General features: G+C 36.2%; 1 protein-coding gene across 5 annotated transcripts in view; it reads right to left on the reverse strand.

Annotated features, from left to right (window-relative positions):
• Positions 1 to 18,712, reverse strand: part of Tnfrsf19 (TNF receptor superfamily member 19) — a 94,102-nt gene that overhangs the window by 11,827 nt on the left and 63,563 nt on the right. For all 5 annotated transcript variants that reach the window (XM_048801277.1, XM_015498708.2, XM_048801276.1 and 2 more), the window contains 2 exons: positions 2,459 to 2,623; positions 1,504 to 1,629 (listed from right to left, as the gene is read on the reverse strand). In XM_048801277.1, coding sequence (XP_048657234.1) covers positions 1,504 to 1,629; positions 2,459 to 2,623 — 291 coding nt within the window. The remainder of the gene's footprint in view (positions 1 to 1,503; positions 1,630 to 2,458; positions 2,624 to 18,712) is intronic.

Raw genomic sequence — 18,712 nt, forward strand, 5'->3', positions numbered from 1 at the left:
GAATAACATGTTTAAAGAAAAAAAGGGGCGCTGTCATGAGGAGGAAATGCTTATAATGACAAGCTACACTGAACTTGGACATTGGTATAAGGAATCTTCTGTGTTCTGTTTAGAGATTGTATAAACCAGGCCACCTGTAGGTTTAATCTTTTGTATTACAAATTAATCTTTTGAATTAAAATTAAAGTTCATCTCTTAAGAAATTATTCCTGCTTACTCTGATTATAGTAGCAGTGTCCATGAAATATTCAAGAGGACACAATGATTGGGTGTGTTTGGGGATCACAAAGTTACTGTCAATAGTTAAGAGCCCATTATCTATAGGCAAAGGCAAAACTGGATCCACACCCATCACAGAAAGTCTTGTATTTTGCTTTTTAACCCATTCCTAAAATAGAAGATAGTAATGATCAGTAGAAAAAAAATCAGTTATGAGATTGAAACACTTCAGCCTGCAATTTTTTGAAAAGCAAGATTGGATAGTATCAGGAGGACAAGCCAACCTCACGGGGATATATTTAACTTAAAGCAAATAAAACGTGCTTAGGAGAGACTCGACATGGTGTAATTTAGCCTGGCATTTGTGGGTGCTAACAGAAGTGCAGTTAGGGAGAGAAGGGAAGCTAGGATAGACTCAGGGAGGGCTGTTGGTCACATGCAATTTTAATTTGTAGAGTAGTGAGATCATTTAGTGGGGACTGGAATGGGACATGTAAGGTGCAAAAACCTCGTGCTGATGAATACATATAAATAGCAAAGGAAGTCAGTTTCACCTTTGCTCCCATTTGCCCAAGTGAGAAACCGATTTCCATTTAAATCACTTTCCTAAACTGTCATGTCTGTCAATAATCTGAGAAGCAATTATGGTTTGAGGAAAACTCTGACATGGACCTCTTTGCTCCTTTTAAGACATCACAAAAGACGTTAAAATGGAAACATTAGGGTTGGGCATGGAGTTCAGTGGTTTGATTTGAAGGTTTCGTTTGAATTCACAAGATAAAGGATTAAAAACTTCTACTCTACATCAGGTCAACATGATTTCAAGTCAACCTGACTCAAAAAAGGAAAGGCAAACTTGCCTAGAAAGTTGCTGAAAAATGTTAGGTTTGAATGAGACGCTGACTTTCTGGGCTTGCTTATGTACTTAGGGAGATTAAACCCAAGGGCATTCTATCACTGAGAACACCCCCAGCCTTTTTAATTTCACAGGCTCTTGTTAAATTGCTGAATCTGGCCTCAAAATTACAATCTTCCTGCCTCAGCCTCTGGAGTCTCTGGGATTACAGGTATGTGCCACTGCCCCTGGCTTTATTTTCTTTTTAATTGTGAAGAGATCTGACACCCCAACCAACAAAAGATAGTGGAGAATGATTTAACAAGATTAACTATAACTAGAAAACTGAGCCCAGCCACCTTACGGTGAGACCCAAATGGACAATTCTTTGCAGTTTCAAACTCTGCCTTCCACCTGCTGTCTGACAGGCCCTTTGTGGTTGAACTTACCGTAGGTCTGGGCAGAATCCTGGTGGCACTGGCAACAAGCTCTGTGAGCATATTCGCTGAGCTGAGGTCTGTCAAAGCACGACAGTTCAGAGCCATTGTACTGAATATTCTGTGATCTCAGAGACCCTAAAGACAGGAATGACAATTCTATCAGTGAATAGTATTTCCTCTATAAGGGAGTTCCATTAACACCATAACCCAGACTGGAACCATTCTAGCTTTTGTATTTTTAGAGAAAAAGTCCGCTATCGCTGCGATTTTTGATTACAGATCCTGCTCGACTTTGCATGGAACCTGTAGTGATAGAAACATTTTGCAGATGAATTCAAGTGACAGAGAAAGTTGGTATCACTTTTGCCCACATTTTCCCAAGTAAGAAACCAATTTTCACCTGAAAACCCCATTGCAAGTTGAAGATGTTTAAATGCATTTAATACAACTAACCTACTAAACATTACAGCATGCCTAGCCTACCTCAAATGTGCTCAGACACTTCCAGCAGCCTACAGTTTGGCAGAATCATCTAGCACAAAGCATATGGATAGTAAAGTGTTGAATATCCCATATAATTTAGAATGCTGTGCTGACAGTAGCTCTTGTGTGGGCATGCTTTCATGACATTGTACAGTCAAAAATCTGTTAAGTTGAATCAGGTAAGTTGAGGACTATTTCTTCTTATACACAAATATGAACTAATTGGTTAAGAAAGCTCAGAATTTAGGGTATTTATGTTGCCAAATCTCAGGACAATTTTAATATTTGCCTTGTGGCACAGGGACATCCCCGCCTTGTCAGTGTTGTTATAAAGTTGTGCCATCCCTGGTGAGGTCCATTTTCATGTGCTCACTATCCTTCAGCAACTACTGATGCTTGCCTTTGCCATTGTTCTTGTCACACACTTGGATGACAATGATAATTAATAACAATAAGGAAATATAAAGAGTTAGAAACTTACAACTGGGTTTCTTCTCCATGAACTGTCTCTTACAGTAGATGACACACAGGATGAGGAGGGCCAGCAGCACAGTGGCCAGAGCACTACAGATGACCGCAGCCAGGGCTGTGTCCCGAGGGCTGGAAGCCGTGGACGCGATCTTCACAAGGTTGACCTTGCTGGTACCTGAAAATCACAGCAATGGGTTAGCATGTTCTCAGCAACCCAAAGTACTGACACCATAGTTGGTGGGCACCTTTAGCAATGGCCTTCATACCGCAAAAATAAGAGCTAAGAAAAGCAGTGTGAGAGATTTTAAGATGAATCAAGTGCTCTCGGAAGATTTTTTAAAAATTCTACATCTCCACCTTTTACCCCTAAATTTGTTGGATGTGCCTCCTCTTTGTTCCTTCACCACTGCAGACCCACAGTCCTAATACACCGTCTTTGGTCACTAGAACAGAAAGCTGGCATCTGTAATCTGTCATCTTGACCTCTGGATCTCCCTACTCGGCACACAGCAGTGGTGGGGTAAAGGGAAATTTCCTCTCCTTGCTCTGAAGGTTCACTGATGTGAATGATAATAGGCAGGTTAAATGGAGAAAAAGCAACACACGCTTCCATTTCCAGGCTCACGGGCTCTCTAGGAGGGTAAATGCCAATAACACAAGGGGTTCAGATGCCCTTCTTCACAGGGGAGAGGAGATAGAAATGTACACCATTTTTGAGGGGTAGTAAATGACTGTTGGGAAGAAGGAATGGGCCCTGAGACCAGGCAGGGATTTGTGAATGATTCTTTGCAAACTGAATGAGATCAAAGAGCAGAGAATAGCTTGCAAGAAGTCTGCCCAGGTGTGATGACCTTCCTCGTCTCCTTTTCTGCAACATGAATTTAACTTTCTCTGGTTGATGAAATTTCAGGGAGTGGACCTAACTCAATTGTGTTCACCTTAGGCAGATCAGGTCTCTAGGTAGATAAGGGAGTATCCGAGAAGAGCATTTTTCCAGCATCTGCTGATTCCCAAGTGTCTTTAATTCAAAATGATCCACATGCTAGTGTCTTATGTTTGGAGGGGATATTCTCTGGACTCTTTCATTAGGTAATTAATTGGAATTAGGTCATCTATATTTTCAGGAATACTGACCTAAAATATACTTTTTTGAGCAGCTATAAGGTAAAACAAAGAGTTGGATCATCCACAAACTAATTGTAGGCCTCCCATTTCTGATAGAGAAAACATTTGAGTTCTTTTAGATTTAAATTATCAATTATTATAATTAATATAATTATATATAATTATACAATATAATATAATTACTTTTATTAAATTAAAACCTCTATGTTTAGCAGAAAGGACTCATGCTATTGTATACAGAGGCAGGTATAGTAATGCACTATGAAAGCCAAGACAAGATACTGTGTACTGCTTCATGGTTAAGGGTAGATTTGGGGACCGATGGTCTAAGTCAGTGTCTACTTATATCACCTTGAGCCACTGACTTGGTCTCTCTGAGTCCAAGTTGACATTGTGGAATAAGTCATCCAGCTGTTGACTTATTAAAGGATTAAATGAAGTATTATGAAAAGTACTTTGGAGGGGCCTACGTGCACCTAGTGTTACAGAATCATAAGCTATTGTGGTGATGATGATCATAGCTAGCATTTCTATTATCCTTAAGTTACCCAGCTGAACACACACATATAAATCAAAAATCTATATACAATGGGATCACAGAAGATGTTATTTAACTCAGCCCAAATGAATCAGAGAAAAATGAATTTGAGAGAGGAATAGCATCTAAATGGAAGGGAAATTACAATTTTTCTACCCTTGAATAAATATCTCAAGTGAGCTCACTGGGGTGGGCCTAATTCTGCTTCTGCTTTGGGTCCTCAGTGCTCCATGTTGTTCCCCCAGTGCTGTCCAAAGAAGAAGCACAATGCATGCCTCGCATGTAACTTTAATTGTCTAGAGGCCACATTTTTAAAAAGTAAAAAAAAACAAAAACAAAACTTTAATCTATTTTACTTAACCAGAAGCTCTTAAAATATTTTAACATGTATTTAATATAAAAATTTTGCATTCTTTATTTTGTACAAAAATCTCAAAATTCAGTGTGATTTTACAGAGACAGCTCATCTCAGTTCAGACTGTCCACGTTTCAAGTGCTCAGTAGCTACATGTGGCCAATAGCTGATGACCATCATATAGGACATAAAAACTCCAGAGAATGAAGGTTTTTATGTATATCTGTATGTTACGGCACCTAAATGCAGGACAACTTATCTTCTGGTGTCTTGGTATCTTTCTTTTCAGCTCTGGCTACACATTCCCCAACCCCAATAAGATTGTTCTCCATAGTATGACACTTGAGACTGGAACCAGAGAGAAACATTTGGGTTAATATTACTAAATCATGAAAACAGGATACCAGGAACAATTATATTGGAGCATGAGTCCTAGTATTTCTAGTCTCAATGATTTGGGCCACAAAGATCAACGTTTCTTCATCATTCACCTGTACCTTGGGCTTGGATAAATAGGGGCCCAAATTGTGTGTTTTAAAGGCCACTTATTTGTAAATGTGCTTAATATTCACAAAATATTTAAATCACATAACTATATGGAAATGCTATAATAATCAAATAGAACATATTAAATGTTGATTACACAGTGATTTAAACAAATTACATTCATAGCCTGATACAGATTAAATCTAAATCTGAAACAGCCTCAATCAGTGGACAGAGTCACAAAAGGATGTATGAACTCAGGCCCAGCTGTACAAACACAGGCAGATAAATAACTGAGTAGGAGCTTACGTTCCAGGCAAGTTAAAATAGCAGTCCACACCGAAGGGGAAGTGACTTAGAAGCATAAGCATTATCTATTTGGACCAAAGGGTAAAGCTGTGGGAAACTGTCATCCCACTTATATTTGTTCACTTCAGAGTGAAAACAGTTTCCTTAGCTAAACTCTGGATCACATAATCCAGCCCTGCTTAATACCGGGCTTTAGCAAAAGATGTCATCAAAAAGAAGATCTCAAAGTTTCCATGTTGTAACTTTTAAGTTAAGGTCATCAATTTATTAGAACTGGATATTCAGGAAAACTGTCCTAAGAATAGGAATTTCAGGTTAAAGTAGAATTGCTGTAGAGTTCTCTAAATTGTCAATGTTTAAAATCCTTTCAAATTGTATTGGTCAACTTATTTGCCTTAAAATAAAAGGAACTGTCTCTAACTTATAAATGGATTTATAAGTTATAAATGGAGTGAGGATTTATTTTTAACTTGGTGTTTTGTAACCTTGGAATTATTTTCTCTAAACATAAAAGGCTCGATAATATACACATTTCTAAGACAGAAAACTAATACTGTAATTTCTTTTTTTCTTGAATTGTTCTTTTTAGTTATATATGACAATAGAATGTATTATGATATATATTATTTGGAGCGTAACTTCCCGTTATTGTGGTTGTTATACTGATCATGTATTCATAATGAACATAGGAAAGTTATATATTTCATTCTTCTGTCTTTCCCATTCCAACCCTCCTTACTTCACCCTATACCCCCAACCAATCCTGTGAACCTCCCCTCCTCTCCCTCCCTTGCCTATTAATATGGTAATTTCAATGACATCAAGTTGCCATATCAGTTTTGAAGAGAAGTACACCCATTGTGTCCATTCTCTATTCACTTTCCTATGTAATAGCATGTAATGACAGACAAGAAAAATACACGTTTTATCTCTTAATTTTTGACATTTATATAAGAAAAGCCATCCTGTTAATTCTTACACCCTTAGTTCTCAAAGTAAGTAGGTAAGAAGTAAGTAGAACTGCCTTCTTGCTTATATGTGCAAGTTTGTGACAACACTTAAGCAAACCATGATATTTACAGGAAATGGGATCATCATTTCTAGTTCATCATTTTTAGTTCTGTCACATACAGCAAGGTCGATATAAATACGGTAGCTGTGGAGACTGGATGAATATCGTCTGAGCCCCAAAAACTCATTCACATATGTGCTTTGTTTTAAAAGCCTACTTTTGTATAATTATTTTTTTTTTATTTGAACAGTAAAAACAAATTGTTGAGGGGAAAAAGGGAGTTTTGTACTAGCTATAAAATGACTTCTATTAAGTTGTGGTTAATTGAGATTCTACTGAGAATTTCCCAGAAAACAACTTATCTACTACAAACTAAAAAGTATTGTTTTGTTGACTGTGAATATTTCAATGATGCTACCATTAAAGATTAATTCCACCCACATGCCTGGACCAAATACTTTGTCCAAAGTTCACTAAGCATATTAAATGTCTGCAAGGAATTTTTCCTATACCTTATTAGGATTCTGACAATACTTCTGAAGAACTGGGAATAGGAACAGCCACATTGTTTTGGAAACAACTTTATCTAGAAAACAAAGGCATGCTTACCCTAACCAATTAAATTATTAAATTGCTTCAGAGTGTGTGTTTTTTATAGCCACGTGCCTTGCTCACACCTCTAGAGGGATTTCATGGTCTTACTTAGGTAGAGTGGGGAAAGTTCACCCATGATCCCTTTTGCCCTCCAGGTGGGGAAGACCTTGTGTTTCCTGCTCAAGGTTCAGAGCAAAGGGACCTTGGGCTGGAATCCTGTCTTCTGATCCCATGGGGGAGATCGTACTGCTCCATGGATGTAGTTCCTAGTCCCTTCTTCCATGGCAAGAAGGAGAGGATGTTTTATGGGGGTGATGGAGTCTGGAAAGGCCACACGCAGAGAGAGAAATGGAACAAGGACACGCAAAGACAGACCCTGGAAGCACCCGATCACATCCGGACCCTGCCTGAGCTTTCCAGAGCCACAGCTTTGCTTTCTATTGATTGCCCTCCTTGTGTACCTTCCTAGTACCTGATGTTTAGAAATCTGCTAAACAAAAGATCCTTTTTTTTTTTTCAGAGAACATTCCTGACAAAGGGCCCTGTTCAGGCAGGGCTGGCTGGAGAAGGAAGAACTGGGGTCCAAAATCCGGCTCTTGCCACTTCGCACCAGGACAGTGAACAAGATTTTTCACCTGAGTCTCAGTTTCCTCCGAGGGAAGATGAGACAGTTCCACGATCCTTTGTGAGGCTGAGGCACTGAGCACTCCTCTTAGGACAGAGGAGCTGGTGCAGATCAGTTGCAATGCGCTCCTGGAAACGCTGGCTGTCAGGGAAGTGCGGCCTCCACCCTGTGGCCTGGTGGCTTCCCTCTGCAGAAAGGAGTGTGGCCCTTACATCAAAGATTGAGATCGAGTAGGAGACTTCCACTGCTCTGCAATTTATGCTCCCTGTCTCAGCTGCCGTCCTGAGCTCCAGATTCATGCCTCCAATAAACTACTGACCATCTCCACTCAGAGGAGGGAACATTGTAAACTCAACAGCCCAAAGAATGAGTTGCTCATTACAACCATGGCCACCTCCCCTAATAAAACTCCCAAATCCTTCTCACCTGTCATTGCTGCTTTCTGTAATGCTCTCCCTCTGCTGCGTGGATCACTCCCTCAGCTGTGTAGGTCCTCCCTCAAATTCATCTACTCGGTGAGGTTTCCCCACCAAACTAAAATTGCAATCTCACCCCACTGCTTCCTACCAGCTTGCCTGCTTTCTTTCCCTCTATAGCACTTACTGCCACCTGACATTTTATATATTTGACCTGTTTGGTTCATTGTCATTTCCCTCAAGGTGGGAGTTATGGAACCCATCTGGCTTGTGCAAACACCCAGCTGGCTGTGGCTAGGCTGGCCCAGCAAGCGGCCAAGCTTTCCAGCCTCTTTCACAGCCATGTGAGAGATAATGACCAAGGTAGAGTCACTGGGAAGGTGGGGTGGGCAGAAGAGATGTGTGCGACCTGTGGATCATTTCAACTTAGGGACAAATTGCTTGCCCTGGTCTTTCTCTTCACTGAGAGCTGGAAGCTGGGTACTGCAGCAACCTAGCTGTGATTGGAGGGGTGAGGCAGGTAGATACACAGAGGTTACACAGCAGCAGGATGGGCAGCTGGCCTCTGAATTCATCCAGCCCAGCTGTCTGCCCGGTGGGACTGGCTGGACTGTTACATAAGAGAGGAAAAACTTCCATCACACTTAGGCCAAAATCCTTTGGGGCCTCTTCATTATCACAGCTTAGCCTTTAGCCTAACCAAGTATTTCCTCCATACAGTTTCCCAAGGTCAGGGGTTTTTGTCAGTTTTGTTCACTACTGCATTTACAATATTTCTGAAGGATCTTGGCACATAGCTGGTTCCGGATAAATATTTGTTAAATAACAGAATGAATGAATGTTTATAAAAGAAATGAAACACTCTGAGAATTCCAAAAAGTTTATTTAATGGGGACTTGCCCCATCAATAAAATGAGATTATGGCAATGACATGTTTAATGGGTATCTCCTATCTTTGGCAATGTAGTTGGTGACAATGCAGATGGAAACAGCCTGGAGTAAAGACAGTTGTGTTTGCATGGACTTACTTGATGTAATATTAGTTTGACTGTGGATGAAAAAGCAAGGGCTGTTCAGACTGATCAATACACAAACCTGAAGGTTAGGAGCTGTCTCTTCAGAATGAATACCAAACAAAAACAGCCTTCGCTAGACAATTTTGATTAGCACTCTAGGGAGACATCACAAAAGGGACCTTACTTTAGTTACTAGATGCCAAATGTAATTTTAATTAATAATACATTTTAAATGATGCTTATTTATAATGGATGCCCAAAAGAAGTCAGAAAAGTCAAAAGACCTTTTGGGAGAGGAACAGGGAATTTTATTAGGGGAGGTGGTCATGGTTGTAATGAGGAACTCATTCTTTGGGCTCTTGAGTTTACAATGTTCCCTCATCTGGGTGGAGATGGTCAGTAGTTTATTGGAGGCATGAATCTGGAGCTCAGGACAGCAGCTGAGGCAGGGAGCATAAATTGCAGAGCAGTGAAAGTCTCCTACTGGATCTCAATCTCTGATGTAAGGGCCATACTCCTTTCTGCAGTTTTCAGTCACTTCTTCCAACAAAAGCTATTTCAAACTTGGAATGGAGCCACCATTTGACCCAGGTATCCCACTTCTCGGTCTATACCCAAAGGACTTGAGAACAGCATACTACAGTGATGCAGCCACATCAATGGTTATAGCAGCATAATTCACAATAGCTAAACTGTAGACCCAACCTAGATGCCCTTCAATAGATGAATGGATAAAGAAACTGTGGTATATATACACAATGGAATATTACTCAGCATTAAAAGATAATAAAATCATGGCATTTGCAGGTAAATGGATGGAGTTGAAGAACATCATGCTAAGTGAAGTAAGCCAATCCCAAAAAACTAAAGGCTTATTTTTTTCTTTCTCTCTGATAAGTAGATGCTGATCCATAATGGGTGAGGATGATGGGGGGGACATGGGAGGAATGGCGGAACTTTGGATACAGCAAAGGAAAGGGAAGATAGGAGGGGGTATGGGGTAGGAAATATGGTGGAATGAGATGGATATCATTACCCTAGGTACATGTATGATTGCACGAATGGTGTGGCCCTACTTTATGAATAACCAGAGAAGTGAAAAATTGTGCTGCATTTGTATACAATGAATCAAAGAGCATTCTGCTATCATGTATAACTGATTAGAATAAATAAATAAAAATTTTAAAAAGCTATTTCAAGCCAATTTCAGAAATTACTAGGAGGATAGGATATAGGAAACAATGGAGTCTTCACATCATTTTTATCAAATTCTGCATATGAATCTTACTCTTCTACTTACCCCCAACCTCCAAAACTATGCAGAGGTAGCATAAGATTGCCTAGAGCTGCTAACAAGAGCATCATTTCTCTTTTGTAGACAGTTCTCTAAGCCATTACCCACCCTATCATAACTCCTACGTGCCCAACATCCCAGGGCCAGCCCTTTGCTTACTAACTTCCTAGGAATCATAATGATGCTTTACAGTAAGGGTTTTATACTTGAAAAAAGCCATACATATCCAGGAATATTTTTTTTTTCATGTCAAACCACTAGTAAGTGGTTGGATCTAAATTTGAGCTTAGGTTTGTCTGACTCTAAAACTTATGCTCTCTATCTCTCTCTCTTTTTAAAGTTATACTATATTCGTTACAACCATCTGGAGTAAAGAAAAATACTGTCATATGAAGGATTATTGCCTCAAATTTTGTATAGGGGAATAAATTCTAGTTAATCAGCTAATACATACAATATGGCTTCACCTAATTAGAAACACAAATATGGCCTCACAAATTCAACCTGTTTTATCCCTAAGATTAAAGAGGCTACTGCATTTTATTAAAGGAAAAAAGCAACATATGACCTTTAAACTTTATTTTTTCAACATTATTTTTATAGTCTATATGGTATAATTAGGTGAGTACTGAATAAATATAGTAGGGAAGAACTAAGTTGTAAATGAACTAATTATGTTTTCTGTCTGGGCTAATATCTTGTATTTTCATCAGAGAGTTTAGCATATGAAATGACACATCTGGTTTCCTGCTCTATAACATATCTCTGGAAACTCCAACATCATCAGAAATGTGAGCATTTTTATTTGTTAATGACTACATTTTGGCACACGCAGTTCAATTAACAGCTAATTCTGGAATATAAACATACAAGTTAGACTTTTAAAAAATATTTCTCACTAAAATATTTTCTCTTGGACTTTTATATTTGTTTCAAGTAAACTACAATTCAATCTATTGCTTTCTGTGCTGTTCCACTTAACAAATTAAAACCTGAACATGAATCTATTTCTAGCCTTGCCCTTTAATTTAAAAAAAAAAAAGATTATTAACAATAAACTCTTTGCAATCTTAACTGAGGCAAGCTTTATCTTGTTAATCTAAACTGGTTAGACAAAAATATATATGGTAACATTTAACATATGAATTCCAGATGTAATATAAAAGTCGGCCAATAAACAAAATGGTTGAATTTTTTATCCATTTTATACCAAGCACTCTGACACTGGATAAATATAAAAGTGAGACTTCGTCATTTATGTTTCCTTCATTGTAGATTTTAATTTTTCAATAATTGATAAAATATTATTCCAAAAAGAGATTTTTCTATTTGTTTTTCCATCCATATCCATACCTATTTCTTAAAAATGTGACTGATTTTTCTTATCAGGTTAAAATATCCATAGGATTTACCTTAATGTTGTGCAACTATAACAATGTTGTGCAACTACAACCACTCATTTCAGAACACTTTCAACATCCCCAAAGAAAACCTAGAAACCAAGTAGTCTCTCTATTTCCCTCATGCCTCAGTCCCTGGCAAGCATTAATCTGCTTTCTGTCTATGTATTTGTCTATTCTGCATCTTTCAAGTCATATAATATTATATTTACTTTTGTGTCTGGCTTCTATCACTTAGCATAATGTTTCCACGGCTCATCCATAGTTTAGAATGTATCAGAACTTCATTTCTGTTTATGGCAGAATGATATTCTATTGCATGAATATGCCATGTATTTGTTTATCCATTGGTCAGATTATAAACATTTTTTAACACCTTTTGGCTTTTGTGAATAATGCTATATCAATGTACAAGCTTTTCCTATATATTTTAAAACTTTATACAAAGACATTATAATTGTTCTACATACTATGAAAAGATTCTTTATTGATATGACATTAATGCTTAAGTTAATTTATAAGTCAGTTAAAAACATTTCCTGAGAAAGAACTAGAAGAGTTGAAAGAGATGATACCAGATGAGCTGAGCAGGGGAAGTTAAAATAGGAATTTGCAAACTACAATGAGGAGTTGAATTCTATTATAATAAAAATAGGAAGTACTCAATAACATCAGAATAAACATCTTCTGAAATGTATAAGGAACATTCTCCAGAATAGATTATATGTAAGGTAATAAAACAAGTTTCAACAAGTTTCTGAGAAGAAATTATACAAAATATTTTTTGAATATTTTTTGAATCACAATGGAATAAAACTAGAAATCAATAAGGGAAAGAAAATTCACAAATTTTCACAAATATTTGGAAATTAAACAACACACTCTTTAATAACCACTGAGTCAAAGAAGAAAGCACAAAGGAAATTAGAAAATATTTTTATATGAATGAAAATGAAAACATAACATGCCAAAACTTTTGGGATATGGCTATAGCAGTACCTAAAAGGAAATTTATAGCAGTAAATGTCTACATTAAAAAAAGAAAAATCTAAAGTCAACAACCTAACCTACTTTGAAACATTAGAAAGTAAAAAAAGAACCAAAAATATGAAATGGAATAATGTAAAAAGGATCATAGCCAAGATCAATGAAATAAGAAGAGAAAAAAATAATGATCAATAAAATTAAAAATTGCTTATTTGAAAATATAAGCAAAATCAACAAAACTTTAGATTGACTAAAAAAGGAGAGAATACTCAAGTTACTAAAATCAAAAAGAAAAAGAGAACATCACTATTGACTATGCAGAAATAAGGTAGATCATTTGAGAATTTATAAGAGATTTTATGTCAACATATGAGACAACTTAGATGAAATGGACATATTCCTATAAACACATGAATGAACAAAAATGACACAAGAAGAAATAGAAAATATGAATAGACATATAATAATTAAGGAGACCAAACTGGTAAGCAAATACCTCACAGTAAAGAAAAACTCAGGACCAGAGGCCTTAATTGATGAATTTTACCCCATATTTAAAGAATTAAATCCAGTCCTTCCTAACTCTTCCCAAAAATCTAAAAAAGAGAGAATACTACCTAACTCATTCTATAAGATCAACATTACCCTGTACCAAAGCCAGATAAAAGCTCTACAAAGGAAGAAAACTGCAGATCAAGATTCCTTATAAATATACAGGCATAAACAGTAAGCAAATCAAATTAAGAAGCATAATGAAGGACTGCACATCATGACCAAAAGGGATTTGTTCCAGACAATGATGACTAATCATATAAAAATCAATCAATTACTTATGAAATAGTAAAATGAAAGGGGAAAAAATCCACAGTATCATCTGTTATGCTAAAAAATCATTTGACAAAATCTATTACTCTCTCATGATAAAAGCATTCAATTAGGAAGTAAAGAGAACTTCCTCAATATGATAGAGGTCACATATGAAAAACATCATATTTAGCAGTGAAAGATGAATGCTTTTTCCTAAAATAAAGAAGATGAAGATCCCCACTTACCATTTCTACCTAACTAGTACTAGAACTCCTAAACTTGAGTAAGTAGCCAAAAAAAGGGAAGAAGAAAAAAAAAAGCATCCAAACTGGAAAGGAAGTAAAACTATCTCTATTTGCAGATGACATGATCTTACAAATAGAAAATCCTAAGGAATTAAAAAAAAAAAAGAAAAGAAAGAAAGAACTATTAGAACTAACAAGGATTCAATGAAATTGAAGCATAGAAATCAATATCCAAAATCATTATATTTTTATATAATAGCAATGAATCAAAAATTAAGAAATTCTGTTTATAAAATCATCAAAAAGACTAAAATACTTGAGAATAAATTTTACTAAGGAGGTACAATGTTTACGCAGTGAAAATTTAAAAAACAGTGTTAAAAAAGTTAAAAGACTAAAATAAATAGAAAGACATCCAATGTTCATAAATTGGAAGACTTAATATTTTTCAGATGACAGTAGTCTACCCAAAGTAATATGTAGATTTGAAGCAATGCCTATCAAAATTTAACAGAGTTCTTTGCAGAAATGAAAAAAAAAATCATCCTAAAATACAAATGGCATTTCAAGGAACCCTGAAATAGGAAAAAAAAAATCCTTGAAGAAGAAAAAATTTAGAGGACCCCTTCTTCCTTTTGATGACTACAAATATAGTAATAAAAAAAAAAAGTGTGGTACTGGGATAGACATAGAACAATGGAACAGAATGGATAGCCCAGAAATAAAGTCCTACATTCACGACCAAATGATTTTTGGCAACACCGTTCAATGGGAGGATAAAGAGTCTCGTTAAACATGGTGCTCAGAAAACAATCTTTTTGCAGCTGGAAAACCTACAAAAGAATGAAGTTGGGTACTACCTCATATCAAATTTACAAGTTAACTAAAAATGGATCAAAGATCTAAATTGAGGAGCTAAAACTAAAATTCTTAGAGACATAGGGGAAAATCTTCATGACTTTGGGTTTGGAATGGTTTCTTACATATACAATGGAAGTATAGGAAAGAAAAAAAAAATACATAAGGCTTTCTAAAAATGAAATTTTTTGTGCTTCATAGGCCATCAACAAGAACATGAAATTATAACCCACAGAATGGGAAAATTCATTTATGAATTACATACCTGTAAAGGTTTAATATTCAGAATATATAAAGAATTCCTACAACTTGACAAGAAAAAGATACAAACGACCCAATTAAAAAATGGGCAAACACTCCCGTAGACAGAGAATTGGGTCTGCTAGAACAAATTGCTTTAAGATAGAATTATAATCCATGAAAAAAAATGGACAAAGTACTCAAAATAGATATTTCTTCAAAGAAGAAACATAAATGATGAATATCTGCAGGGAAAGATGTTCAGTCAACACTCAGCTAACCATGGTGTTAGTGATGTCTAGTGTTTCAACTTGAGCAATATTTGTTGTCTGAGCAATTGGTATACTTATCGATTGTGAGTCAGGTAAAGGAAAGATAGAGTCAAGAATGGTACCTAGGTTTTGGAGTAAACCACCAGGTAAATTATAGTGCCATCTATTAATTTACAGAGATAGTACAAGTTTTATTTGGAAATGTTAAGTTTGAGGTATCTATTATCTATCCATATAGATGTATGAACTGGAGCAGAAAAGAGATAGTAGCTGCAGATATAAATTTGAAAATCATAAATATATAAGCAAGTAACATCCATAGCCAGGGGACTGATAAAACACCAACATGTATAGTATAGATAAAAGAATCCAGGGCAGAACCAGGTATATGGTGAAATCAGATAGAACAGGATCCAGCATCTGAGATAAGGAGAAAATAAGCAGGTATACTTTCAAGGAAGCCTGAAGAAGGATACATTTCCAGAAAGAAGTTAAATCAAGCTTAACTGGGTGAATTCTGATTCTTAAATAACTGGGCTACATTAAAATATTTTATTTTGGGAATTAAGTACAGAAAGCAAATTTCAACATTTTGGAGAACAGTCTGATAGTTGGTGATTTTACAAAAATTATTGACTCTGCCAATCTGGAAATAAATTGATTATTGAGTGAATATGAACTAAAATGAAATCAAAATGTGATTTGGAAATACAATTCCACAAAATAATAGAAGCACAGTTCAGTGCAAATTTATAATACATAGTAAGTAGAATCCTTTATATTAAGCAAGATTATTTAAATTAAGAAAATATCACTTTACAAATGAGTGATAATAGAAGGACTATACAAAAATTTGCATCTTTTTCTTAAGGAATTATATATAGGCCCCTTTTGAAGCTTTTCCTAAATGCGTGTGTGTATGTGTGTGTGTGTGTGTGTGTGTGTATATAATTTTTATTTTATTTTTTGCTTGATTTCTCTCCTTGCCAGCATCTGGAACTGGTAAGACCAGCCTGGCCCATCTTCTAACACCTGTCTAGGTTAGCCAGTGTGTGCATGAAGTGGAGGTAAAGTGTATTATGTTAGACCACAGCCTTTGACTTGTGGCTAAGTTTCTAACTCAGTGTCAGATACTGTTTTTATTGATTTTTGGTTTTGAACTAGGAGCACATCAAAAACAGTGAGGCTATGTAAGCTGCAAGCTGTGTTGAGCAATGTTGTAGCATTTGTTTATAGATACAGAACTGAGCTTGATACTCCTTTTAAGTTCCCTTGGTAGGCACTGCCCTAATTACCAGCCCTTTCATGCTTTAAAATGCAAGTGAATCAAGGCAGAACCCCATGGTGCCCCAAGCTGTCTCTGTTATAATACTCATTCTGATGATTCATCAGTATGCTCTTATTATGAGCAGAACCCACCCCTAAGAAGTGCAGTTCTGTGTCTTTATTTCCCACTTGGATTACTGTGTTTAAGTTGTATCTAAGAGCAGAGTACCTGGTAAAAGCTGCCAGGATATTGCTGGAACAGAAGGACTCCATCCTATGTTGGGTTGGCACTGACCTGCCCTCAACTGTACCATTATGGGATGTGGGTGATTTTATTTAATTTTATTATTAATTTATTTATTTATTTTAAACTGATAGATTAAAAACATAAAAATTGTCCTTATTAACGGGGTACCATGTGATGTTTGATACTTGTATACATTGTATAATGTTTAATTCAGGTTAAACATGTATCTCCTCAAACATTTATCATTTATTTATGGTGAAAACTTTCAAAATCCATTCTTCTGGCTTTTTGAAATGTGTTGAGTAAATTACTGTTATCTGTGGCCATCCTACTGTGCACTCCGCAGCAGAACTTCCTGCTCTGGTCTGACTGAAGCGCTGCACCATTGAACAGTCTTTCCTCACCCCTCCCTCCACTCTCCTCAGCCTCCAGTAGCCACCATTCTACTCTCTACTTAAAGGAGAGCAACATTTTGAGATTCTACATATAAGGGAGATCGTGTGATATTGTCCTTCTGTGCTTGGCTTATTATAATGATCCCCAGTTCCATCGAGGTTGCCATAAATGATAGGACTTCATTCTTTTTATGGCTAAATAATATTCCATTATGCGTATCTACCACTTATTTTATCTTTAATTGACAAAAAGTAGTGTACAGGTTTATGGGGTCCAAGTTGATATTTTGATACATGTATATATTGTATAATGATGAAATTAACTAGCATATCTATCACCTCAAGCATTTATCATTTCTTTGTAGTAAGAACATTAAAAATCATCTCTTCTGTATAGTTTATAAACTAAAAATAGAATTACCACATGACCCAGACATTCCACTAGTGGGTACTTATTTATTTATCCAAAGGAAATGAAGTCAGTATATGGAAAAAAACACCTGTGCTCCCATGTTCATTGCAACATTACTGACAACAGCCAAGATATGGAATCACCCTAAGTATCCATTAAAATTTGAATGAATTAAAAAAATGTGGAATTATATGCACAATTGAATACTATTAGGCCTTAAAGATAAGGAAATCCTGTCATTTGTGAAAGTATGGATGAAACTTAGAAGACATTGTGGAAAGGGAAATAAGCCAGGCATAGAAAGGAAACACTGCATGATCTCATACGTGGAATTTAAAAATGTTGATCTCATAGAAGTTGACAGTTGAATGGTGGTTACCAGAGGGAGGGGTGGAAAGGGAAAGGGGAGACCATCCATGGGTACAATGTTCAGTTAGGAGGAATAAGTTCTGGCATTCTGTTGCATAGTAGGGTAACTACAGCTAATAATAATTTATGGTAGGTAGTTATTTAGAACTCTACAGAGCGGAGCACAGCCCTGAAATGCCCTGGGGAGGATCTCTGGGCCTCTCTCTTTCCATTAATCCTAATACGTCCATTTCTGTTTTCCTCTGTCCATCACTGTTTTATCACCATCAATCACTTGCCTTAAATGTTAAAATAAATGATGAAATGTTACCTTAAATGTTGAAATAAAACCCATTTTTTTTTTCTTAAAACTGGGGGGAAGAGGGTACTGATATCTGTTCTTAGGTTTAAAACACTTAATGATTCACATTTATTCTCAAATTCTTATGAGTCATTTAAAAATAGTTTCCTTTAGATTATTAATAAAACATTACTTTCAGCCACAAGACACTTAAAAAGATAACCAATGTTCTAAGATGGTTTCCATTATCACATTTTTAACTTTTGAATTATAGAAGGAGAGGTCCAAATCTTGCAATTATATGAATCAGAGCCATCCGTTGTATTCTGGAAAGCTTTCATCAAAATATGTTACTGATTTTCTTTTAACAAAAGAGGTATGTTATTAGAAAAATAGAAACTTCTTTAAATAACAACTTCTTACTCTATCAGTTCTTAGCTGCTACTTTATCTCTGCTCTTGAAAAATCTTAACTAGAGGCAGCGGAGCGGCTTTAGATCACTTTTCAGAGAGAGAAATAAGGTGTGTGATTGATTGCTCATCGTTTGGTGAAGACAGAACATTACTCCAAACCAAAGAGTTAACATAAGAATGCAATATTAAGAACAGTTGCTTTTAATTAGGCCTACAGATGAAGCAGAAAATGAGAGAAATGATAGCCCAGATAAATTAATAAACATGCTAGTAACAGACGGAAATAGTAGACTCAGTGCAACA

The sequence above is a fragment of the Marmota marmota genome, unplaced genomic scaffold (genome assembly GCF_001458135.2).
Source record: "Marmota marmota marmota unplaced genomic scaffold, marMar, whole genome shotgun sequence".
In the NCBI taxonomy this organism is placed as follows: domain Eukaryota; kingdom Metazoa; phylum Chordata; class Mammalia; order Rodentia; family Sciuridae; genus Marmota; species Marmota marmota.